The sequence below is a fragment of the Eucyclogobius newberryi genome, unplaced genomic scaffold, assembly GCF_026437365.1.
Source record: "Eucyclogobius newberryi isolate DKJ021-1_F unplaced genomic scaffold, fEucNew1.0.hap1 SCAF_21, whole genome shotgun sequence".
Lineage (NCBI taxonomy): Eukaryota > Metazoa > Chordata > Actinopteri > Gobiiformes > Gobiidae > Eucyclogobius > Eucyclogobius newberryi.
Window position 1 is genome coordinate 13,473,276 of NW_027315846.1, and position 27,199 is coordinate 13,500,474.

The window sequence follows — 27,199 nt, forward strand, 5'->3', positions numbered from 1 at the left end:
CCTGGATTCTGCAAATAGCTTTGCGCCGTCCATTGCATGCTCAAGAGATATTGCTCCGAGAATTAATCTGGCATGCTCAAAGTCACACACTTAAATTGTGTTCAATTTAAGTCTGAATTAACATGTCACTGTGTGACAGCAATAGTTATCTGTAAAATATGTTGAAAAATGTGTGGGTGATTTCTTAAAATATTCTTTCAGTTTTCCTATAATTGTGATGAAAAACGATGGAGTGTAAAACAGTTTATGGTGGGAATGACTACTGATACACATTTTTTGAGAAACATGTTTATTCTGCATTGATTAGCCCTGTGTGAGAAGATGCGTGTCAGACGACAGAATAGAGGGATGTACAGGCACAGCTAGTACAGATCGGTCTGCATATATAAATAAAAATATGTTTTTATAATACATCCATTCTTACACCAGTCAAGAGCAAAGCAATACATGAAACATGGCACTCAAGAGTTAAAGTAATCAGCTCAAAATTTAGAAATAGATCCAAGAAAAACTACAAGTGTTATATTTAATTCATGCACAAAATGTACATTAAAAGGTAAAATGCTTTTTCCATTATTAATTGCCAGACACTGATGTTTTGTTTTCCTGCCTGCATTGCAGTTACGTTCTAAGCAACATAAAACAAAATAACAGTAAATCGCAGTTTGAAGGTTTACAGATGTGTGACATGAAAACCGAACACTGGTAATGCAGGACCCCTTTTCATGTGTGAACATAATTCATATAGCAACAATTTAAACATGATGCAGATGATGTGATCTAAAAACAAACAACCACCTGTTGCGGTTCTAATGTATCCCTTGGGTCAATCGTCAGTGGACAGAGCCTCCGCAGCCTCCAGAAGGTGCAGGGCGAGGCTGTACTGAGCGTGGTTCTCTGGCAGGATTTCTGTCAGGCGGCTGATCAGTCTGCTGGTCTGGGACAAGGGCACAGCGGGGCAACGCAGCTCACTGGGATCCTTCCCACAAAACAAAAAACATGTCACAATTTAAAACAATAACTACATTAGATGCAATTGTTTATCTAAAGGAAACTCACCATCGCTTTGAGCCATGTGCAGAGCGTGGGGGGCAGACGGGCCAGCAGCTCCATGGCGGGCTGTGTTTGACTTTGACTGTGCAGCAGAGAATAGCTCAGTCTCTGTCCAGTCAGAACCAACAACTGAGAGCCAAGTACGTCTTTATCTTCCACCTCCAACATCATCTGAGAAGATATCAAATAAGCAAATTGAGAATTACAGCTGCAATTAACATCAATAACTCTCAAATACAGTGTCATATGCAATCACATTCTTACTCACTAAAATAATATGTATAAACAATCAAATTCTAGATTATTTTTGGTACCTGTTCAGCTCTGAGGTCGAGACCCTGATTGTAGAGTTCATACACAAGATGGCGCCGTAGGATGTCAGGGTTGACCTGCAGCAGAGAGCCCAGGTCCAGACACAGTGAAGGCCACCAGTCCGCCATTGGTCCATTAGAGGGAAGAGGTGAGGGGCCAGAGTCTGAGGAGGAAGGGGAATCTGTGGCCTGCACCCAGCTGGTCAGCACTCGCAGAAGAAACTGGTACAAGATGAAGCAACAGTGTATTGAGTAACATTTTTAGTTAGCAGACAGGATTATTAGTTCTTACATCTTGACGCAGCGAGACAATCGCAGGATCCATATCTCCGTTGGGCATCAGCTGGATAGTTGTTAAATCTCTAAAGAAAGCATTCTTACCCTACATAGAAAAAAACAGAATTCATAAATACTTACAAAGGTTTGGATGTTTTATTATTCTGTATTTAGACATGACATTAGTTGGGATGTCCACCTTGCTGTCAAACAAGCCGAGTGGTTTGACTTTCATACTGAAAGTCATAGCGGTGTGCAGCAGTGAGGCGAGCAGGCAATGATGCTGCACCAGTGGGAAATGGACTCCCCTCTGCTCCAAAGCCAGATCCGCGATGGAGGCCGGACCCTCGGCTCCGCTCCACACCTCCTCCACAGAAAACACAGGAGCCACAACCTCATCCGCCGCTGAGTCAGCCTGCAAACAGATCCATGAAACAACTTCAGAAGATGCTTGGACATTTCATTTCGAAGAAGATTATTCTTTAAATTTAATTTGATTTAATTTAGAAAGAAAGAACAAACACTGCAGACATTTCAATTACACACACTCCGACCATCACGCTAAAGTATTATAGAGGCCAAAAACATCCCCAGTTGTGAATATTGATTAGCAGTATTAGCAATATTAGTATTCAAACTAGAACACGCCAAGGTTTTCCAAAGCTTCTTGGGCTGGCCACGCTGCATTTAAGTTCAGGCACTGCCCAGTCTCCATGCTACGTCTTGGAGTATAATTACTTACAAAGTATTTTAAAAATGACAAATGGTACTCATTTTCGTTAACCAGTTGTCCAGTCACCTCCATGAGGATCTGCAGCAATTGGACACAACTGCTGAGGAAAGATGTCACTGCTTTGTCTCCCACCCCCACGTCCTGAACGGAGACATTTGTGTTGAGTGATAATCAAGAAAGTAAAATACAAAATATATCGAGAAGTTTAAAGAGAGACGTACCCTTCGACATAATCGGTCTTTCGGTGCTTTTCCAACCTACAAGAAAAGACATGGCATGACTTGAGTTGAAATATAACATTTTAAATATATATTCAATGTTTATAGCATACTTTTTCCATAAGAAAAGCAGTTGTAGAAAAACGTTTGACGATAAATGTACTCCACATCATTACCGAAATACCTAAAAATATTGTTAGAAATATTAGGATGTGACGTTTTAATGAATAAAATAGGAAAATGACAAATACCTAGCTGGATGTGTGCATTGGAGATCTGCTTTAGGTGTTCAACAGCCCAAGACAAATAACATCCCTCCTAGAAGGGGATAGTAATGTTGGTTTGAGTTTTGAAACAGAATTAAAATCGTAAAATTGTTTATACAACTTGAAACATAATTGTTGTGTACTTCTGGGTCCTTGTTCCACTGCACCACATATTCCCAGCAGCAGTGAGCGAAGAGCATGTCTGGAGAGAGCGAGTTTGGAAAACGCTTGCACAGTGCAACTAACAGCTCTAAAAAACAACAGATAGTTAGATTGCATTCACATTTAACTTTTTAATCATTTCTATATGAAGACTGAAAATAGGGCGGTGTCAAAAGGCTGTATTGTTTTTACAGACCTTCACTAGGATCTTTGTCATCTTGACTTTTGTTTTCATCCGTTTCTTGTTCAGTTTCTGTGTCTTTTATATCAAGAATTTCCTTTAGTCGCTCTGGAGCCAAGTTGTGCCTAAATACCCATTTAGAGACACTGTCTGCAACTCCACCTGAAGGGATATTATGGAAAAAAAAAATTTAGTATGTAATATAATTGGTCAAGTTGTCAAAATCTGTTTGTGGCTTTTGTAGAGCTCACCAGCGCCTCCTTCTAAGAGCATTTTAATTGAACACTGTGTTACAGGGCCCCCTGTGGTCCCCTGAGGTGGAGGAAGCAGCAGAAGCGTCTGCAGCACCAGTACATCCTCCAGCTGATGCACACACACCACCCACTGCTCCAGCTCCAGAGACACAGCCTCCCACTCAGACTGCAACTGCCACCAAAATATGTTCAGTAATTAAACCAAAAATAGTTTTCCTTTTAATTCGGTACATTAGAATGATTCCCTACCCTGCTGTCAGCTCTGCTCGTTACACTGGCCTTAGCAGCATGGTGGGCCACAAAGGCAGCCAACAGAGCAGCTGCTGCATTGTGGGACTGAACGCAGGTGTTGCGGACCTGATGCCACCAGGGGGAGATGGACTGAGTGTCCCAGGTCTCCTCAACTGCACCTACAGAGCAATCATAATACTTATTAGCACCTAACTTACAATCATTTGTTTGACTTAATGATACAAACCTTTCATATTGCTGAGCTTTACAAGTAAAGTGTGTAAATTTTGAACCATTTCATCAGGTTTCTGCAGCACCTCCTTCTCCCTCTGTAACCACATGCTCAGCAACAGAGACTAAGAAAAACACATCACACATTAAAGTATAAATACAGCCCAAAGCCAATATGTGGAGTATTACTAGTATAATGTGACATACCAGTAACTGTTGTGGAGTGATCCCAGCCTGCTCAAGTGTCGCACAAACTTTGTGTATTGGACTTTTCCCACACAGAGCGCTCCAAAAGAAGAAACTACCTGCACATGGACAATAAGACAATAACATATGCAATACAGCCAATAACGTCTCAAACATGCTGAAGTACCTAGCTGGTTCAATTCGCTCTCTTCTTTGTAGTTAATCTTTAGCTGGCCGTCCTCTGTGCACTCCATGTGTGAGAGAAAGACCTGCGCTGTCACGGGCAGGTCTGGGGAGTCCTGGGCAAACGTAACACTAGGTCTGGTGTGGAGCTGAGCATAGCGCAGCAAGATGAGGCCCACGCGGGACAAGTCATCCTTTATGCCCTCCAGAGGATCAGTCTAAAGAAAATGCAATTGTCATGTCAAACTAACATAGAAACAGAATGTAAATAAAAAGGATTCAGTCCTTTACTTCAGGGGAGGATTCTGTTGCGTCTGTGCAGGCGTTCAAGTCCTGAATGTCACAATAAAGTCTGAGCAGTTTTAACCGGGTGGAGCAAAATTGGAGTAATGTTTCATCGACTTCATCTGGATCTAAAAAGACAAGCAGAATATATTTTTTTAAATGAACAAAAAAATGTATAAAATATTCTCTGTTTACGCCCACCTTGGTTTTTGAAACTGTCATATAAGGTGCTAGTGATATTAGCGAGGCATGAAACCGGGGCGCTCTTGTGAGACAGCAGGGACTCTAAAGCCTAAAGAAATAAGAAGGCCATGATCATGCCATTTTTTACAAGATAGAAGATGTATGCATTTATACAGTTAACCAACAGTGTACCTGTTTTTTAATGGCAGGGTGCTTGATATCAAGCAGCAAACGTTTCACTTCACTTTCCAGAATATCAGCCTCTATATCTCTGCTCTTGAGCAAAGTAGTACATTTTTTCAAAAAGTGCATATCTTTGGCCCGTTCACTCTTCTTGTCACTGAGGTAAGGGAGACATATACCACTGAGCACATCACCAATACTTGGCTCATCAAATGGTTAGAATGGTCAGATGGTTAGTTATAAGAGCTAACCTGAGAGCCAAGTGGAAAGGAATGTTGACAGTCCTCAGCGCTCCATTCGTGGAGTCCAGGAGACAGACCTGCTGCGTGTGGAGCTGCCAGCCCTGACTGGTCACACTGTTCACTCCCATCAGACGATAGCCGGCATAAAGTAATCTGCAAATCACGTACAGCACTTTGAAACCAGCAAATCACACACACTCAAGCACTTTTGCTCTATAAGCCCAGTTTGCAAATCCCTGTACTAGAGTATAGTAAATACCTGCAGTGTTTTCCCACATTAAATGCCCCAACTCTTGGCCCACGCTGCATCGCCCAGACTTCCAGGATTCCTCTTCTCGGGGCATAAATGATTAAGAACAGGGCATGTCTCCTGGGGGCAGGAGCAGAAGATGCTTCTCGACTGCCTCGCTCCTCTGCAATCTGCATCCAACCCAACTGAGCATCTCGATAACCTGCATATGACATTCCATCCAGAACATTAATGAAAAATCTCCTGTCAATGTCATTAATGTCATTGTTTTATTTAACTTTGTCTTCCTTTAATTATGGACCACCTTGTGTCTGAAATAAAAAATAAATAAATTAAGGCTATCAACACCAACTGTACTCACCTTTCCACATTCGAATAGCAAAACCTCTGCTCAAGTCCAACAGAGTAACACGACCAAAATCATCGGTCACTCCCGCCAAAGTGTTGCAAGGCGAAAGGCAGATGGACTCGCCATGGCGACGAGAGTCAGGGAGACCAAATCTAAAGAGAGATAACATTTGTTTTAATTTTTTATGGCTAAATTAGTCCACGAAAATGAGGAAAACGCAGTACCTGATTGGAAGGGGCGTGGCGGCTTCTACTTTGGGTTTTTGTTTCTGAGCAGCTTCTTCCTCAGCTTTGTTTTTGTTTTTGTTCTTGTTCCAACCTAACCACCCACTGAAGAAGAAGTGAAGAAGAAGTATTGATGACTTCACACTCTCAAAATAATTAAACATGTTTAAATTACCTGGCTGCATTAAAGAGCGCTGATGTAAGTTTGCTGGCCACAGCCATAGCCACATGAGACAAAAGAGGCTGCGAGTTGCCCTACAGACACAAAGGGAAAACACTTAATATATGATGTTTTATTTGTTTTGTATTATAGTGACTATAGACTTGTTCTACAACAGTGGTTATAGTATACTAGAATCTTACTTCTACAGCATAGAAGAAGCCCGTGTATGGCCCAGTGCCCACAGTCACATACTGAGACATGGCAGGAGGGCTGCCTTTGATTGAAACATTGAAGCCTCCAAGAGAAGAGGCATTCTTCATTTGGTCAAAAACAGATGTTGCCATGACACCTGGAAGAATAAATGATTATATTATGACAGCATCACAAGAAAAGGAAATATTTTGCTTAATCATTTTGATTTCATATGAAAGAAAATACAATGCAGTGACTCTCCCTCAGTTCCACTTACCTACACTACAATGATCCACAATGCTGTCCATCTCTTGCAGACCCCACTTTTTATAAGCCAGAGGAGGAGGCTGAATCACATCATTACCTGCTGCTGTAGCTGATCATGTATAGAGAAGGAACAAAAATTAATGTAAGGTATGTAAAAAGTTTGTGTAAAATAGCTATAGCTGATTGTATCTCTCTACATCAAAGTGATAGGTTTGGCTAGGTTTTAACTAAGGATCAGAGCTATTTATTGTTTATAGCTAACAATATTGCAATTTCATCAAGTTTAGGTACCTGAATGCTTTGTAGCAATCGCTATCCATAAAACATGCAAGTACACATAATTTGTTATGTTTAAACACTGTTCATAATGAGGTATTTACTCTATTAACCTATATTTCGACACACAATCTTCACTGGCACAAACGTAAAGCTCAGAAACACCACCTCTTGCCACTTGGTTCCTGCAGGCACGAAGAGACTGAAAGAGGCTGAAGCCGTCGATGGTGACCAGAGAAGCAGGATAGAGGATACTCAGCTCCTCGTGCTGAGACAAGAGTAGATCCATATTGTCTCAGTGAGGTTATTTTAACAGACTGCGCAAACAGTACTAGAGACAGGAGTTTGTGTTACCTGCTCTGTGACTCCAGGGTGACGAGGGATCTCATACGTGCGGCACTTGAGCTTTAACACAGGGTCTTCATGCAGCAGCTGAGCCAGCAGCAGAACGCCGTGCTGAATGAACAAGATTTTTGATTTATTTTACGCGTCAGACAGCGTTGGAAGATGGAACATACAAAGGAACCGCTGTACCTCAGTGTAGAAGCGGACGTAGCCAGAGGAGAAGCCCACAACCACGCAGGTCCAGTCAGGACGCCCCGTTGAGCTCCTACACAGAAATACCTTGTACTTAATGCTAAATCCATGTGTAAATGACCGCAACATAAAATAATACCTGCCTTTTTTGACTGGCCAGAGGTATGCAAATGGCACTGCTCACAGACTCCCTGTCAAAATACATTTATGGTGATGTATTTGTTTCTTATATTTTAAAACACATCAATCATATTTTATTTCTTACCCTTCTTCATTGCAAAGCGTTCCAGACCAGGACACAGCAAGTGTCATCTCCTCTCGACCGCTGTCATCTGTTCGCCACTTGGCTGTAACAGACAGATTCATCACTTACTAATCACTATATCATCTTTTATATTAGTTATAATTATCTGTGAAGATAAATATGTCACCTGAGAGGAAGACGGCCTTCTGTTCACGAGCCAGAACTAGCAAATCTGAGCAAGGCGACAGGGCCACAACACAGTCCTGCAGCCAGCCAGGTGCAGTCTGCCCCACACTCTCCTCCGCCTGAAAGACAAGAACGAAACAACAAAATGTGTTCAGCAATGATACCTTTTCAAACATGCTCAAATGTATATAGAAGATAAGCTAAATATTACTGTTGAAGTGGGAGTTGTTGCATTCTCCTCTTTGACATCATTGTCCCAAGCAGACTCCCAGTCAGAGGTGTCCCAAGTCAACTCATCTGTCCAAACAGTTATTGTATTCATAATACAATTACAAAACAACACTTAGTGCTAAGAAGCAAGCCCTGGTTTATTTCAACTGCCATTGGATTTAACTACAAGCTTAGCCTAGCCCTAGGCCTATTAATCAATGAGTCATGAAAACAGTATCCCACTGTCAACTTCAATCCTACCTTAAACCTTTAAACACCATTTCTCAAGACATTCACGTCACACTGTGCAAGTTTTTAGAGCAAATTCACAAGCAGTGTTAACTTGGATTTCTTACCTGTCTTGTCCTCTTCGTCCGCAGTTTTCTGTCTTTGGAACAAATAGTCTCGGACTGTTTTCAGCTCCTGGAGCCTACAAAACTCCAACAAACTGCAAGACATTTGTCTCCCGTCCCGTTAGGACCGAAGGAAAAAGGTTGAGGCCAAATACAGCCTGGCGGCTAAGGCTAACAGCCCAATTGCACAAGATTAGCTTGTTGTCAAAATATTTCTTTGGCTAAACGTGTCTCTGAGAGACAGACATCCAGCTTAGTTTAGTATGTTAACTTTTACTTAAAAGGAAAAGCTTTTTCTGATTGACGCGCGCTAAATATTCCAATATTTTCCGATATTTGCAGCTTTATGTTCATGTAGATGTCACTTCGCTAGCACAATAACACAGGTCACTTCCGGGAAACAATGTGGCAGTTTTTTCACAATAAAACTGTGAACATACATTTCACACACAATTTTGTAACATCTGGGTCCTCTGTTTACAAAAGATATATAGCAGTCATATACAACAGTCAGTTATATAACTCAAGCATTTACCACTGGCCCTATATTAATTAATGTAATGCTTTTGATATACATTTGCACAATGAAAGCACAAGGGGGCAGCAGAGCACTGTAATGCCGTAGCAGTCGGGCTGATTCTGCTTTTTAGCCAACAGTGGAAACTTCTGATAAGTTTTTGTAAATATGCTTCATAACATCTGAATTACAATTTATTCTTATAGGTATACTGAAATGCATAACATTAGTGGCAGTGTGGACCTTATGAGACAGATGATTTTAAGTGTAGTCTAGACAATGTTAATTGGTGTGTTGTTATTTAGTATCTGGTCTTTGATGCTTCTTTTTTGTATTTTTTGTATTTTTTTCCCGGCAAAACTTCCTGCATCTTTGCGATCCCACATCATCCCTTGTCCCAAAGCACTACACAGTAAACACACACACACCAACTCATCTCTGGAGGGTGCCCAAAAGTTTCCGGTTCGGAAGGCCGCACACAAAGCCTCAGGAAACAATCGGGTGTCGGAGAGGTCTTTAGTCCAGTGGTGCTGCTGAAGTCACCGTGTAACAGGGGCCAGGGCACAGGAACAGCTCCCCATATAGTTCCCCCTTCCTCTGTTGACAAGGATATGAGCTGGCATCACTGTGTCCCAGGGCAATTACGGCTCTGATGCATAATAGGAGGTGGATGTAGCTTTATTTTGTCACACTGTATTAATGGTAAGCCACTTCTCACAAACCCCGACAAAAAACCTTTTGTAAAGAAATCATATGTTCGTAAAATTCTGCTTTCATACTAAAAAATAGCCCAAGATTGGGCTGTGTTTGTTTTTATTTGTATTTTGTAACTGGTAAACCTGAAGTTTAGTGCTTCAAATCCTGCCCTTCCTGTTACTGCAGGGGTGTCCAAACTTTTTTCACAGAGGGTCGCATTTTGAAACTTATACGGAGCAGAGGGCCACAAACAACCCGAAAATGTTGATTTTTTTGCATTTGACAGAGTTTTTATAGCTCCACGCCTTTAATAAGACTTAGAACATTAATATTATGTTGGTATAACATCGAAATGCTTCAATCTCTCCAATTTTACAGTAAAATCTACTACTTTTTGTTGTTTGGACCAACTTGGCAGGAAGCCGGAGGGCCGACAAAAAATGTTCTGAGGGCCGCATTTGGCCCCCGGGCCTTAGTTTGGACATGCCTATTTTACTGGCATATCCTCTTGTTGTGTCCCTGGACAAAATACTTCAACCACATTACCTGCATGAATAAATGGAATAATGCCCAGATTAAGTCAAAATTGAATTATGATGCCACTTATTTCTGAGAACACAAAACAACTACTTCATGTTACGTTTTATAACTTCTACATTGTTTTTGCATAAGACTTGAGACGCTTGCTGACACCTGGGTGCTGTGTGACTTCAGATCAGAGTGTGTTTAAGCCAGTCTGGTCATAATACGTTCACAAGTACACTCCACATCTGGAAAACAAACTTTGGAGGAAGTGCTCTGGTGTGAAAAATATCTCAGACACAGTATGAACCAAATCTACACATGAAAGGTGGTAAAGAAAGACTGAACATTCTATAGTGGCGCACACATTGACCTACATAGTATAAACTGATTTATGTTGTCAAATAAAAACAGTAATAATGTAATGATAAAAACATGAATAATACTATAATGATAAAAGCAAATAAAGTCTTGACACTTTTCATGTTCAAAAGACATAACGTTATAGAGTAGGTAAATAATATATGGCAATTCAAAAAGGGGGGCAGCCAAAATAAATTGTTAATACAGATTTTGGTTGAAATATTGTGAGTTTAGGGTCTAGCCACAAATCTAAATGAAACCTTGCAGGAACAGCAGAATATTAAATTAGTCTTGCACTAGCATTTTTCCATTTTATGAAGGCTCTGAAGGTCCAGATGTAACTAACTGTCATGTGATTATGATTCATCTTAGTTTCTTCAGCCTTGTCTTGAACTTTGGATATATTTTATGGCAGAACAATCCGGAATTTTGTAGAATAGCAGTCTTACCACTCCTAATGCTTTTACTCTTGAATGTATATTATAGGCGACAATTGAATGACCTGATTATGTCTGAGGAATTCCACAGAAACAAGACACTTGGTTTTCCATTGGCCTCAGCACATGTTTGCAGTCTTGATTTAGAGGCTGCAATCAGCAATGACAGACATAACTTAAATGTTGTTTTTCAAAACCTAAGATGTAAAGATATAAACAATGTCAAAATGAATGATTTACATGTTTACTAGGGGATGAATAGAAATAGTTGGGATTACTGTGCCTTTGGTTACTGAATAATAGGTGGTGTAACTCACAACTCACAATTATAGTTTGTCCAGTTTGTTTTCAACTAACCTGGGTAAATATTTTATTATTAATATTTATTAACATGTTAATAAAGCATTTACCCCATTATGTAGTCCGGGCATTACTGTGGAGTCAAATGTCCCCTCTCTATGTGACATCATTAAGCAGACCTTGAGGTGATACACAGATAAAAATGAACTACAGTGATTTTACATAAGTCAGTAATGATAAGAATGGATAAACCGTCAACGATGAATAACCTAAACTATTCAGTAAAGTTAATTCAATAATTCAAAAGAACTCCACTAACAAAATAATTTTGTAAAATGTTTATTATAAATGAAATGAAATGTACAGTTTTTTACAACAACATTCATAAAACATCAATAATTTAATGATAAAAAAAAGACATGACAAACACAAATGTTGGAGTCACACAGTAGAACAACCACAAAGAAAGTCATAGGACACATGGACTAATGAGTCTCGTTTAATCCAGAGACATGCAAGAATTCAGTCTTCACAAGTACCAGGGCGGTCTTTACACAGACCGTGTCAGATACAAGAGGTGGGTATGTGCTCAAATACTAGGAGGAGGAACAAAAGATCCTGTGTGCCCAGCCTCTTCCTTCAGCGAGTCACTAAAACTAAAATGTATCTTCTAATTTGCAGATTTAAGGCGGTTGACTGCAGTGTCACCTCTCAGCACATCGGACAGTGTGGTCTGCTGTTTACACAGAGCTACAGAAATACACTTTACTAGTCATTCAATCTGGCAGAAGAGAGGCCACTAGTTCAAAACAAAATAACACTGTTTCAAGTTTTCAGTGCATGCTCTAGAGTCTAGGCAATTGGAAAACAGACTCAACTTGAGTGAATAACAATCCCACATAACAAGGCTTAGGCAGTTGACAACTGTACAGTGAAACCGGGAAGTACAGCTGCCTCTGTCCCATGACCACACACACGCCAGGAGCATTGATCTGTTCCAAGATAACCTTGGTTAACATGAGCAGCACTTCAGTCACAGCACAGACAAGTCCCGTAAAACAAACGTAAGGCCATGTCCTGAACAGAAACAGAAGCTACTGTACTTCTGACAGAACAGTTTGCAGCCAATGTGAGCAATGCAAACAACAAAGAAAGTGAAAATAGTGTCACTGTGAAAGCTCCCATCACTTATGTAGATGAAGACAGTCACAGGCATGAGGGAGGCATGTTTGTGAATCAACCTACACGTGTAGGAAAATACTTTCAAGTCTGACAGTACTTTCTCAACTACTCATCACATGACTTCCTTGTGCTATACGTGTTCTTCAGCTTGTTCTTGATTTACTTTGTGACCTTAAGTGCAGTCAAAACCGGAATACTTTAAGTCAAAACAAAGAGATTTCACAAGGTTTTCACTGCACAGTCAATGACAAATAAGAAGCCCTCTCAGTTTCTTTAAGAACAAATGATCAGTTTTTTAAGAGAAGAGAGGACTTTGAACTGTCCTTATTTGAAGCAGTTGTGCAATGGCAGTGACAAACCCATTACAAGCCGCAGTCAAGTCCTTCATTTTTAGATTTTTTTTTTACAAATCTCACCAATATGATGAATAATAATGACTGGAATTTCCACAATCTTGTACAAAATATACCTCTTGGAAAAGGGCGCTAGGTATGAATATGTTACAAAATATACATGCGTTTCTCAAACCATATACAATACATAAATACAATATATCCGATTTGAAAGAAAGATTGTTGCTTGCTCGGTCAAATTTGAAAACAAATAGATTAACTGAAATGTTGATGCGCTGGCTGTGCAGGCTTTTATCATTCGACCTAAAAGTGCAATAAAATGTTGGGATTCTTCTTAATATTAAAATAAATTACACATACTTTTGAAAATGTTTGGACTCACTTTGTCCCCTTTTCTGTCATGTGTCCGTATTGTCCTCTTTTGAGTATTCCTCCACCAGTTTCTCATAGGAGTGACAGTGCTCAGAACAGTCACTGGTAAAAACCGATTCCTCAGATTCGGACCTTTGCTCTTCTTTTGAGTTTGTCTCGATATTTTCGTCGCACGTCGTTACGGACAATTTCGCTTTGGAATCGTTGTCCTCCTCTTCCTCCTCTAAATTGCCGGCTAAAAAGTTCTCCTCATCGATAAAAGTAATATTGGCGTTTTGGATGGTGAGCGCATGGTATTCTTTGTTGTCCCATGTTCGCTTACTGGAATCACCCACCCGGCCGTGTTCTACATCTACGTCTTTATCAAGCTGGTTTTCAAATATCGGGTCGGCGCCAACTTCCCCCTCCACGTGGTCTTCGGTGAGCAGTAAACCGCTATCCGAACCCAAGAGGTAGTTCTTTGATTTTGAGAAGGCCACGGTCACGCAATCGCTGAAACTGTAGCGCCTCTTTTGCCGAGGGGACCGATCCAAGCTCAAAATTGTGTGACCGTTAAATACTGGGGCGTCGTTGCAGCTGTGGGACCGGCTCATGTCTTTCGCTTTAACTCTATTGATAACCTTGATAGCCGAACCGTTAGGCCTGCTGTCCTTTTTACTGCCAATCTGCTTGATCAAGTCATTGTAACCCTCCTGCTTTTTGGACAGGAAGCCAAAGATGTTGACGTCATTAGGAGTCGGTGGTAGTCTGAGGGAGGCTTTGTGGGATTCTTTATAATGCTGCAGCTCATCCAGGGATAATTTGCGGAGTTTGCGCCGTTTCTTCAAAGCCTTGTGAGCTTCTACCACCATCCGCACTTTCCAGTTGAAGAAGAGGGAGAGCCAGGCCAGCCCAAGGTAAATCCACACCTCCACGAAGTAGCGGTACAGAGTTGGGTATTCCTTGTTTGGTTCCACACCTGAAGAGATCAGAAAAGTGGGTTATTGGAAGTTCACATTCTGTAAAGACTACTGCAATTCCTTTCAAAGTAGAATCCTTCCAGGACAAAATAGAAATGTCCAGATTTAAAACACAAATTCACTGTTTTTCTGCAAAAAATACATCTAATTTTTCTATATTTTTATGTATTTGATTGTGTAAAAAGTCCAGTTTCATGATTTGAAATATTATTAGCGAGTAGATTGTTCTCATAGCGGTGCATAAAGACCTGTTCTCAGCTTCAAAGTGTAAACTGACCTGCCACCAAATCTCCGAATCCAATTGTGGTTAAAGTGACAAAGGAGAAGTAGAGGCCTTCTATGTAGGTCCAGCCCTCCTGGGACATGAACACAAAAGGTGGGAGCACCAAATGCACCAACACGCCCCAGAGGAGAAAGATCGCTGTGCAGGTAAACTGAGCCTTCCTCTGCAGCACAAGAAAAAAGGGGTCTTAGATAAAGGGTCATGGGATACAACAGGGGTCCAATAGCGATAAAGAGCCTAAAGACATACCAGTGAGAAGCCTTTCTTAGTGAGGTACTGGCCGAGGTGCTTTGCTCTGCCTCCAAAGAACTTTCCCAGCTCACTGATCCAGGTGAGGCACAGAGGCACGCCGAACAGGCCGTAGAAGATGCAGAAGACACGACCAGAGGAGGTTTTAGGGGCGATGTTTCCATATCCTGAGAGAAGAGGAGATAGCTGTTGTTTAAAAGGAGTTGAATATTGGACTTAAGTAACTCTAATAATTCACACAGTTCACTCATACATTGGATGTTAAAGCTGGGGTCCCCGGCGTTTTGTTTTTGTAAATGAGTAAATGTTGGGTTTTCCACCAAAGAGTATATCTAAAATAAGCACTTTGTGACTAAATGAGACGTCTGTGTGCCAACTGCATCTAATCAAGTCAAATCAATCAAGTATTTCATGTCTCATCAACCCAGAAGAGCAAAATGCCGCCCAGGCTGCGCACCCCAACTTCACTTCACGGTCTAAAAGAAGCTGTTCCATTTCATTCCTGCTGACCGCCAACGCCACGCACGCCCCAAAAATGTGATATATTAATTATTATTAGATTTAAAAACCTACTTCCAGTTTCACAGTATGAAGATCAGGTACCTCAGCTTTAACGTTGGATATTTTAGTGGATAGTTTATAATAACAAAATAAAGACAAATACATGAAATAGATTCATTTCAATATTTAAATAAATATTTTTTATTTGCATCATAAACTGTCCATTAGGCCATTTTCCTTTTACACTTATTCATTCAATTCTACTGACTAATTTATGTTGGCCATGATTTGTTGCTTAGAGGCTGCCATCAGATATAATAAATACTAGATGCATACTTCTGGCAGCTGGGACAAAGGGCATCACAAAATATACAACAAAAATTGCGCCAACTATTAAGGACTGGACGAACATCATAATAAACACATGCAATACTCAATTTGAAAATGGACAAATTAGACAAACAATGGACTAAATTGGACCCCTATTTTCGACTTATTTTGTTTATTTCGGCTCCTGCCCGGTTTTGTCGTCATTTTATGTTCTAAAAAAAAAAAAAAGCACTAAAAGAAAATATACTAGACGCAATATAGACTGTCCAAAAGTTTTCATTGAATTGCCTTAGACATTCTTACCAATAGTAGTGATCACAGTGGCGGCGAAAATGACAGCGTTTGGCCAGTTCCAGTTGTTGAAGGTCTTGTTGCCGGTAATGGTCAACCCTTGTCCCGCAGCATCTGATACCGCCTGTGTAAATACAGAGAAAAAACAAATGAAATAACATATAAATTATTGTTATCAAGAGCAAACTCAGAGCAGAAGGAAGACAGGAAGTAAGGCTCATTTCTCTCACCACATCCTTCCTGTGATGCACTGATCCCATCTCCAGAACTACACAGAGCACCCTGGAGATCAGCCCTGACCTAAGGGTCTCATGACTTTAACTACTGCTCACTGCATGTGTGGATGAGGAAACCGCATACAGCACCTAAACAACCATTTCATAATCGCATGACGTAGGACTTCCAAAAGGAGCAGGTACAACTTATCACTGAAACCAATTGAACCTTTGCATCGGCCGTTGCGGTAAAATGAACCTAAGCAGTGGAGAAGTTCGGTTTCAAATATTTGTCTTGTTGTTATAGCCAATAAAATTATTTGACCACATCAGTATTTTCAAATCCATGAAAAGGCCCACAAATTGAAGTAAAGTTGTAAAAATGCATTTTCTTGGATATACTTTAAAAAGGGCAACTTCCAATCACTTCTGTATCTTAATTGTTCTTCCATTTCCATTCCAAGCTGAAAAATATGCAGAAGAAAAAGATAAATATATTGGAGTTTTACTGATACAGATATAAAGCATTATCCGATAAACATTAGCACCAAACAAATATAAATAAGTGAGTTGACCTGAAATGAAACAGATTTTTACATCTTTCTTTGTTCACAGCTCTCAAGACTCTGAATAAAACAAACATTTATTCATCAAAAAATACATTTACCCCCCTTCTAAGATCGTTGCAAATCAAATCAAATCAATTTATTTTTGTAAGGCCCAAAATCACAACAACAGTTGCCTCTGAGGGCAAACAATCTCAAGTATTCAAGCACAATTTTAAGCCTCAAGAAAACAAAACCTTTGAGGAAACGTGCAGAGGTTTGCAAGAAGTGCGTAATCCCCAAAGTGGTAGAATATTGTTGGTTGTTTAATAATGACAGGTTTGGGTCCGCGCTGCTCTGTAATTAGCAGCAGCGAGGGGGGCAGCCTTTTGTCTGCTAAAAACAACACTGCTGCTCCACTGGACTTTGGGGAGACATCACCATTGACATATGAGAAAAACATCATTCCACAAAGAAAGGCGCTGCAGAGGGAGTAAACGCACAGTGCATGAGGAACAGTGTGTGAGGGGCGCTACTGTGGATTACATCATAACAGAATCGGCTGGATATAAAACACCTACAAGCGTCAGAGGGATATACAATCTACAAGTTTCAACAGTCTGTGCTTATTACTACAGTAAAAAGTAAAAAAGATTATTCAAAAATCTTCCCATGTTGGCAAGTGTAAATGCATGTTTGGAGAGACATTTGCTAACATGACTTTATTTCCAGATGGACTGGTTTGGTGTGCACTTGACATTTAGGCGTTGCAAGAAGTTAAGGATGATGCAAAAACAACTGTCAGCATATTTTAGCTAAGCGCTTCTACGGTTTTTCTGCGGTCAGTTTTCAGATTTTCCTCAAACGAACCAGCGCGGTCGTCTTCACACAGATGGCAGATCTGTAGGACATGAGCTGTTTGGATTTGTTTTATAGCCAAACAGACACTGACGCACTGGAATTTTTGTCTTTAGAGTTTAGCTAATCAGTCCAATGATTTAGAGTCAGCAAGTGCCTGCACCTAGGCAACTCAATGAGCATGACTGGAGCTTATTATGTAAAAGTTTAAAAAATGCTTTAGTTTGAACACTAAAACTGCTGATGCACAAAACTATTATGGGGGCAGAGAGCAGACATCACAGGACAGGAATACAAGACCTTACTCTGCAGTTTCAAAGAGAAGAGGAGAACGCCCTTTGGTTGGCCTAAAAAGTCACGTACATAGTTCTTCTTTAACTTTTCTGGTGAGCCTTTTCTTTGAAATGTTCCACAGAATGAGGTTATACTTATATACCCTGCATTTACTCAACAGGTGGTTTTATTGCGCAAAAATGTAACTGTGACCTGGGATGCAACTCTGACCTGGGATTCCTCTCCACAGATGCGACCAGTCACTCATGCCCTGTATTAAAACATTAAGACAACCAATAAAATCTCCATCGAGAGAAGCAGGTGGCGAACTCTCCACTGCAAAAGTGACATAGTGCACTTTTAACTGTTTGTTTATAAGGTTTTGATACATAAACTGAAGAGTATGATATATTTGACAAAATGTTATATGCTGAACATTCAATGGAAAGGTATTAAACTCACAGTATAAATTTACTGATTATTCGCAAGGGTTTAAGTGCATATCTGAAGGGATCAAGAACATAACAGAAGAACTGAAGTCGTCATTGATGAGAATTAGCTCAGTCGACCTACCTGGCTAAATAATGGCTAAAAAAATAAATAATTGAGTAATAATGGGTTGAGGTAATACGTTTTTCATCAGGTTCCAAAAAAAGAAAAGTCTATAAATTAGTGGCACTACATATTGTTACATGCAGAGCCGACACAGAGGATGAAAGGTGGTCACCAGGCATTTAAAAGAACTTGTATCCTGCAAGATTTCCAAAAGGTCAAAGGTCGGTTTATGGCTCAACTCATGCCCATCACAGGTCACAGATGACCCTGAGAACAAGGAGTGAAAACCAGCCGCAGGGAGCAGAGATAAAAGAGACTGTGTGTGTTAGGCCGAGTAGACTAGAGTTCCAGAGGAAGTGGTAAACAGGACAACCTGTGGGACTTCAACAGCACTGACCACCACTGGAGGTCAATCTCCCGAAATACTAAAACATAGATACTTTATTGGTTTGAACATGCATTTGGCTTCAATGTTAAATCATCAGTCAGGGGCTTTTTAATTGAGATGTCTACATTGTCAGTCAGTAAACAGACGAGATTTTATTTAAATGTTCAATGGCACCGCATCAGTCAAGTCAAAGTCAAGTATTTAGAAGATCATGAAAATTAGGATTAAAAATGCTATCTGGTGGTCGATTGTCGTGAGTTTGAATCCCAACTCTGTCAATTTGGGAGAACTGCATGTCCTCCCCTCTCTCTCATTTCACATGGTCCTTTCATGTCTAATAAAAAAAGATCAGACAGACAGACAGACAGACAGACAGACAGACAGACAGACAGACAGACAGACAGACAGACAGACAGACAGACAGACAGACAGACAGACAGACAGACAGACAGACAGACAGACAGACAGACACACAGACACACAGACACACAGACACACAGACACACAGACACACACACACACACACACACACACACACACACACACACACACACACACACACACACACACACACACACACACACACACACACACACACACACACACACACACACACACACACACACACACACACACACACACACACACACACACACACACACACACACACACACACACACACACACACACACACACACACACACACACACACACACACACACACACAAACAAAAAAACAAAAACAGTGGCATTATTAAATCTAAATGTTAAAAAAAGATCTGGTTTTCATCAATAATACGCTTTAGTCATAGATATTTTCCATCTAGAAGTTTTTAGTCATTATTTTTCAACGTTTATCTAGTTGATAATGGATTTAAAAAGTAAAGTAGAATAGAAATAATAGTTTGATAAGTTGAAAAAATCAAAACTAACTAAAATAACAGTTAGCCGCAGCTCTACATTGGGGCTTTGCTTGTGTCACCCGTTTGTCTCCATGAAGTGCCACAGTCTGGCATTAAACATGGAGAAAAGCACGTTTGCACAGTAAAAAGTCATAACATGTAACTTTCTAATATTTGTCACTCCGAACAATCGAATAAACGAGCTACAAAATGCAACGCGAATTCAAGTTCGACCAGAGATTTTTGACCAGAACAAAAACTACAATCTAATTCCAAAATCCTTCAGCCATGTGACCATTACACCTTTACCTGTCATTTTAACTATAATTTAATCATTGCACTGTTCACTTTTTGCACTACATCTGTAAATTTAACTGTACATTTTATCTTATAGCAGATTTAAATTGATTTTACACATGTTGTTTTATCATCGTTCATTGTTTTATGTCGCTCTGAATCACCAAATCAAGTTCCTATGTTTGTGAATTCTGCTCTTTGACAATGGCAATAAACCTTCTCTGATTGTGATTGTGATTGTGAAACCAGCGGTCAGCACTAGGGGGCGGCCTCTGAGCCTCAACTCTTTATGTAATACAATGGTTTTACTAGATACATTCTGCTCTGCTCTAGAAATATAATGGCAAAACAAAGCTAATGCAAATTTGCAGCAACTGTTTTCTGTTGTATTATATTACTAAGCATATTATATCAACATTTTGCCTGTCATCACTACCCCCATGGAAAAGGGGCTGACATTGAAAGTATCACGTTTATGATGGAGAAGGTGCAGAATAAGCAACTCCTTTGAGAACTACAACAAAAAGAAAACCAATATGACATGCTCGATCTTTATCCGAGCAGCTGCCTCACGCCACTTGTGTTCCTATTGGCAATTTTCCACTTCAAATGGTCAAACACAACATTGTTAGAACTTCACGCGCTGTAACTGCAAGGTAAACATCGCATGAGAAGATTTTGTTTCACACAGAAAGTTGCCATTTTGAGCGCATCAAAGACAAGTCTGTTTGGATAATTCATCGTCTACACCTCCGAGCTCATGACATCCAGACCAATCGCTACCTTCTCTCGCTTCTGAGCCTTTGATTTATAGTCGGCACAAGCAGAAGAAAGAGCGGATTTCATTGGGCTAGCGCCTGAAGCACATGACAAAGTTGACTACTGAAAAAGCAAAAAAAAAACAGTGAGTTGCTTCTTTCATTCTGGCCTGACCACTGGCTCTGTTAAACCTCAAGCATGTGATACCACCATCTGTATTGATGAATGCATTGAAAGTGTCTGCAATATTTGGCCGATAAAACGTGATATTACAGTCATGTGCAGCCATGACGCTAGGGTAAAGGGTCTTCAGTCATGCAAAATGTCAAATCAGATCATCTTTCCAGTGAAGGAATTGGGTTAAAGAAGAGACAGTGGATTTGTTGGAACTCCTGATCCAAAAATGTCTGAGTCGAGCCCGTGAAGTCAGGGCGGAACAGTTTTGAAAAATATATCTCATTGCGTTTTCCCTGACAAGCAATAACTTTTGGATTAATGTTTTAAGTTGTGCAGCAAATTCTTAAGCATTAACGCTTGAAAGACGAGGACAACGATTATAATTTAATCGCTAAAAATAACTACCTAAGAATCTCACACATTTCTCGACGTGTTTGTAATCATGCTGCACAGTAATGGTCATTAACTGTAAAAGAAAATTGCAAAACGATGTGAATTTGCCAAAAAGAAAAGAAATGGGAAGAGAAAACACAGATGCAACAGAACGTATACTCTATAAATAACCAAAGAAAGAAAGAAAGAACTGGGAAAAACTATGGAAGGTAGGGCTGGGTGATATGGCAAGAACAATGCAAATATATATATATATATATATATATATATATATATATATATATATATATATATATATATATATATATATATATATATATATATATATATATATATATATATATATATATATATATATATATATATATATATATATATATATATATATATATATATATATATATATATGTGTGTATAGACTTGAATAAAAAGACTTAACGTGACAGACTTGACTCAATCAGTGCCAAATTCTTAAGCATTAACGCTTGAGAGAAGATGACAACGATTATAATTGAATCACTAAAAATAACTACCAAAGAACTCACACATTTCGACATGTTCGTCATCACGCTTTACAGTAATATTGATTCATTTACCCTTAGAAAATTGTGAAAAAGATAAGAAAAAGGAAGAGAAAAAACAGATGCAACAGTTTTAAATAACTTAAACTCCTTAAATAACCACAAAGAAATTACAAAGAAAAACTGTGAGAGGGCGGGGCGATAGGGCAGGGGTGATACGGCAAGAAAAACACAAAATAAAAATAAAATTGATAAATTCACAAAGCTAAAAGATCTATACAAGCTTATAAACATGACAGACTTGACTCAATCAGTGCCATTTAACATTCAAGTAAAATTTCCTCCTGCAAAGTCCGAACTCTGCTCCAAACCACATGCTTTTACTGACCCAGGATTGGCCACGGACCAGTTGATCTCCGATTAGAAATGACAAACTCTTGATTTGGATTAAAATTCAATTAACTGCTGTACTGTCGAATGGCTCTGCCCTTGCTTTGCCCATTTCCCCCTTCACCGTTTCATCAAATAAAGCCAATATATAGCGCAGTTCAATTAATTGTCAAATCCTTCTGGGAGGTAGAGTCATAAAAAAACAATAATAACAGAAATGAATGGGACAAAAAGGGATACATTAATCATGGACATAATTTAAACTATAGTGTTCATAATCAATTTGAAATAGACAGGACTTTATCAGATTATTATCACTCTTCAGACACGCCGTAGCGCAAACAGTCAACATTTGCCTGGCAGATACGTGAACACTTTCAAGAGCTGACACTGATGGGCCATAAAACCCAATCTGCAAACTGGGACCACTTCAAGGCCCGCGCCGTTAATGGCAAACTCTCTGTTATTGAGACACAGAAGACTAACTTTAACAAGACTGTCGCCTTCACTTGTAAAAGCTGCTTATATGATTTTAATTGCAAACAAAACCAAGCTGAGTTTCCACAGTGGAAATCTACCGACTTTGAAGCGGATAAAAGTTGATACACGGAGTCTGTTGTGCGCAAGTACGTGAGCGGGCGCTTCACAGTAAAACAGTGGAAAATTGAACCGAACTTTCTGAATGGCTAAATGTGTTGGTTCTCAAACTGTGGGATGAGGACCACTTTTGGTAAACGGGCTTTTTATGGTGAAGAAAGCGATTTTGTTTACGAGAATTACGAGATGGTTTTACTTTTTAGGGCTGTTTCAGAAAAGTTGGTAACTCCATAAACAGTTTGGCAAACTTGCTTACTGCTTACTCACAGGTTGGTCACTGCAGGAATTTATGCAGGAGTCGAGCTTGGTCTGGAAAAGCCCAGCGTGAGCTTTATGGAATGGGCTGAATCTAAATGCAGTGCAGCAAGCTGGACATTGCATGACTGCTGACCGAACAACCCAATGTTTGAAGATTGAAATCAAATTAAATTGTCATGGTTTCAATAGTTTTATTACTTGAATGCACCTTGGCGTTTGGGATAATTAGTGTATTCTTATTGAATCCGTACGGTAACTTCGTTATAAACTTTTACAATCCTAAGAGTGCAAAGAAAATGTGCTTGTTTTCCAATGACCCGTCAGTGAATGTCTGAGGACTAAAAATCTGAGTTTTTCGGTCAAATCCAACATTCCTTACAGTGTCGAGGAGCAGATTTTGTCCAGTGCAGTGCTCCGGCTGTTACTGAGGTGCCATGAATGGGGGAGGTTCATGGACATATTCCCTTTCAGAGACCCCCAAAGACAAAAAAGAGGCAGCAGGCAGCAGCAGAAGTGGGGGATGGGCCATAATAAATCTTTCCCCAATACAACTGTCCATGGGCCCAAAAAGGGGGACAAATCCCAACATGTTATGAGCAATACTGGATGGAAAATCTAAAACACAAAAGAACAAACAAGTATAAGCCATTTAAATAAAAGATTTCCTTAATTTGCACTTGTCGTATGGCCCCGTACAAAAGTCTGGTGCATTGAGAAAGCATTGACATGGCTCTAGGTTGCAATTCCCTCCAGATCTGAAGAGTTTGGCTAGGCAACGGTTATATAGCTCAATGCAAATCTTAATATTACATCTTTTGAATTGGGACAGGTAGTCACAAAATCCTCCAAATCTGGAAGCAATAATTTGCCTGAAGCCCATAAAGAGGTTGAGTTGTAAAATTTGATGATGCCATAATCTCAGCTGGAGGGAAAGGAAGATTTTTACTATTTTTGGAAGAAATATTCAAAATAAAATCCATAAATGTTGAACTTTCTAAATATTTGTTTGAGATTGGCCCCACAAACGTATTGATGTTATCGCTTTAGGTCCTTTTAAACGACAACAGTCATTTTAGAGTTGAATAATGGCAGTTATTTCACTTCCGTTTATTTCTGCTGACAGAGCGAAGACGTGGACATTTGTGTCCGTTTTGGTTTCATGTGGATATTCTCCTCTAATTACAGAGCTATTAGTCATAAACCAGGGCAACAAATCTGCAATCGCATAGTTAAACAGTAAATTACTGATTAATTCTGACCTGCTCCAGCTCAGTTTTAAAATATGAAATGTCCTGTCATTGGGGGTTAAATTGGGGGCTTTTCCCACAAAACCGACGCAGACATTTAACAGAGAAATTGCTACAGGTGTCGAATTAAAAAAGCAGTGTAGGCCATGTTGTTTGTTTACATGTTGAGGTCATATTGCGGCTAGGATCAACAACTGGAAAGCGGCAAGGTCACAGAGGAGCTCCTTGTGAACAAACAGAGACCGGGGCCAAACACCTGTGAACCACACACTGTTTAACCACTTTTTGTTCATTCAAGGTTGACGGGAAATTATCAAAATTTAGATCTTTATAGCCGGTTAAACTATTACAAGTGTTACAAGAAACCAACAGGAACACTGTGTCTTTTTTGTTTATTGGGGTAATAACTTCACTCAGTCCATCCAAAAATCATAACTTTCTGTCTATAACCGCTTTAAAAATGTTATGACAGGTAATAAAAACTACTCAGTTCATTCACAGTGAAAAAAAACCGTTTCAGGGTGAACAGTATTAGAACAGTATTGTCAGACTGTTTGGCTGATCATCTTTGGTTGTTTAATGCCAAATCCCAGTTTGGTTCAGTGCTGCAGTTTTCATACACTTCGTATGAGAGGCATGTCCACGCAGGTGCAGCAAACTTCTGCGAAACAACAATGTTTTTTTTCTCTGAATGCAAGTAAATACCAGGAAAAACAAACTGTTGGAGGAGTAGAAATGTGCAACACCTGCTTGTGCATGCTTGGAATGAAAATCTATTTTTCAATACAGGCAATAACAGGCAATTACTTTAGACTTAACACCAAAATGATGAGCCATTTGCTTTGTTTTAGTTTACTACTGAGCACAAACTTCAAAAGGCCATGTATGATTTACTGTGCTGCCCTTAGATCAAACACATGTACCACTGCCTTGAATGTGTGAAGTTGAAGAGTCATACCTCTAAGATTCTGTTCAAATCATCCCTCGTCAGGCAGGGGTAGTCCTGCAGTATTCTATCCTTTTGGGCCTTGTACTGTCTTGCAGCCAGCTTCCAATTAGGTTCCTCCAGCACTTGAAAAATCGCTGCCCCAATGGACAGGTAAAAAATAATTGCAGAAGTCAACAGGGGGCCTTTATCTACCATACTTCTGTGAAAGTGACAACAATGTCGGCGGCGCGGGACGGGGGGGGAAGAGCAGGCGCAGGACAGGGGGGCAGACAGCGACAATGGCCCGACAGACAGTGTTCACGCTGGAGGCATTCTCAGGCCGAGTCATCAAAGTCACCAAAAGTTTCTTCTTCCGCGCCGCGGCTCTGGAGAGTGTGAGAAAAGTTTGTCCGCGGATACCATCGGGCACGATACATAACCGACTAAAGTTGAGCGTTAACCGTGAGCAGGAGCCCGCTGCAGTCTGTCTATCACCGCCTCCACGTGCGCAGAGGGGCGGGGCGCAGGAGCAGCTGCTGAAGTAGTGCGCTCACGGAGACACGCCCACAAGTGACGACACAAACACTTGGAGGAGAGGTCCCCTGGCGGGCTCCTGCGCTGTGCGGGGGGCCCCTGTGCTCCTGTGCGCCCGCCTTATCTGCAGGTGTGCGCTCCTGAAGCTGCGCACGGCAGGTTCGCGACAAGAAAGAGTCAAGACAAAAGTCTGGGAAAGTCCAGGCTTCTTCAATCTGATAAATGTTTAAGCCAAATGGGAATCACGTGGTTAGTGGCTAAGGCAATAAATACAACTATCCTTGTCTGTGTTTTAATGATATGCCTGCATTTGACTGGGTTGTGATTCAGGAGGGGATTTGTACATTCTAAAACTTTCAGTGCAAGGTTAAAATACAAGAACTGAGTGAGTGAGATAGATAAATAAGTGCATTGAGTTCAAATAAATGATGATTGTAGGTTACTTTGAATTTACTACAGATTGTGTGCACTTGTGCATATGGTTTTATGATTGGTAAGTAATCCCTCTCCACCAGTTAGCCATAAAGTATTGATAAAAATAGATTTTTACTGCCTGTTTTGATTATCTGTTTGCTCAAAGGATTCATGAGTTTTCTTTGTCAAATCCTAAAGGACCAAAGATCAAACTGAAGAACCAGTTGCGTGTAAGCTCGGCGATAAAGAGCACAACAAAGCAAGAGAAGTCTGGGTATAAGGCAAATAAGAGGTGTTAAGAGATAGAATAAAAATCAAGCCCTCACTACTGTGGTCTGTGGATGTGTGGGAATGTTTGGTATGCAACAAGGCATTGCATCATCTACATTTGGTCCCAGCATTTTTTTTTCCTCCATTTGTGTGTCTTTGTCCATGCTTGGTAAAAAAAAAATATGTGAAACACTGACATTCTGACCCACTTTTTTCCTTCCCAGTGTTCATGTTAAGAACTACTTTGTCATTCACTTTCATAACCTGTTTCTCACTTTGATGGATATCTTGAGGCTAAACCACTTTTTTTTCTTTTCTTTTTTTCGTCTGTTGCCCCAGTGCCCGAGGACCCATCCCCAGGTCTTCAGCCAGGCTCGGTCAGGACCACTGTAGCCACTGTCTTTACATGTTGTGTATGGAGTGACTGGAGGAAACCCGCACAGACTCGGGGAGAAACATTCCAACTCTGCACTAAAGAGGTGCGGTAGTTTAACCCGGAACCTTCTTACTGCTAAGCCACCGTGTTGGCCATCACTGTGAATAATTGTCAGCACTCAGGAGACAGTGCATTAACCCAGATACACTGCACATACAAGTCAGAATGTCACAGTTTGGCAGACGATGCAGTCGTGTGTCAACTTGTATTTCAAACGACCAAAAAAACGAAAGTTGCCCTGAGGTGAGTCAAGCAGAACTAATGCAAAAGTACACTCACTATGATAGGGTTGAGTGTGCAAGACTAATAATTTTACTGTTCTGTTATTGGATTACACAAAATTATTAAGAAAATAAAATAGAAAATGAATTAAAATGATAGATTAGTAAAGAGCAGAGAAACATTCACAGCTGGATGCAGGAGTCATAGTATGTGCAAGATCTCTGACCACTGAGTCA

The 27,199-nt window shown here is 40.2% G+C and overlaps 2 protein-coding genes across 2 annotated transcripts; both read right to left on the reverse strand.

The window, feature by feature from the left end:
- Window positions 1-272: 272 nt before the first annotated feature.
- On the reverse strand, window positions 273-8,823 carry rab3gap2 (RAB3 GTPase activating protein subunit 2 (non-catalytic)). Its single transcript, XM_072457588.1, has 34 exons — window positions 8,433-8,823; window positions 8,078-8,163; window positions 7,868-7,985; window positions 7,702-7,783; window positions 7,580-7,627; window positions 7,434-7,509; window positions 7,254-7,355; window positions 7,068-7,167; window positions 6,634-6,732; window positions 6,365-6,513; window positions 6,177-6,256; window positions 6,002-6,106; window positions 5,790-5,929; window positions 5,438-5,630; window positions 5,188-5,331; window positions 4,946-5,093; window positions 4,772-4,862; window positions 4,577-4,698; window positions 4,290-4,503; window positions 4,124-4,221; window positions 3,933-4,041; window positions 3,704-3,864; window positions 3,452-3,626; window positions 3,216-3,362; window positions 3,001-3,107; window positions 2,843-2,909; window positions 2,705-2,775; window positions 2,595-2,630; window positions 2,440-2,514; window positions 1,840-2,055; window positions 1,657-1,746; window positions 1,368-1,586; window positions 1,060-1,224; window positions 273-979 (listed from the first exon to the last, which is right to left on the reverse strand). The coding sequence occupies exons 1-34, from the start codon at window positions 8,533-8,535 to the stop codon at window positions 827-829; spliced, it is 4,089 nt and encodes a 1,362-aa protein (XP_072313689.1). The 5' UTR covers window positions 8,536-8,823; the 3' UTR covers window positions 273-826.
- Window positions 8,824-11,589: 2,766 nt separating this feature from the next.
- Window positions 11,590-25,605, reverse strand: kcnk5a (potassium channel, subfamily K, member 5a). Its single transcript, XM_072457574.1, has 5 exons — window positions 25,118-25,605; window positions 15,797-15,908; window positions 14,663-14,829; window positions 14,408-14,576; window positions 11,590-14,129 (listed from the first exon to the last, which is right to left on the reverse strand). Exons 1-5 carry the CDS (start codon window positions 25,301-25,303, stop codon window positions 13,198-13,200), a joined length of 1,566 nt encoding a protein of 521 aa, XP_072313675.1. The 5' UTR covers window positions 25,304-25,605; the 3' UTR covers window positions 11,590-13,197.
- Between the last annotated feature and the right edge of the window lie 1,594 nt (window positions 25,606-27,199).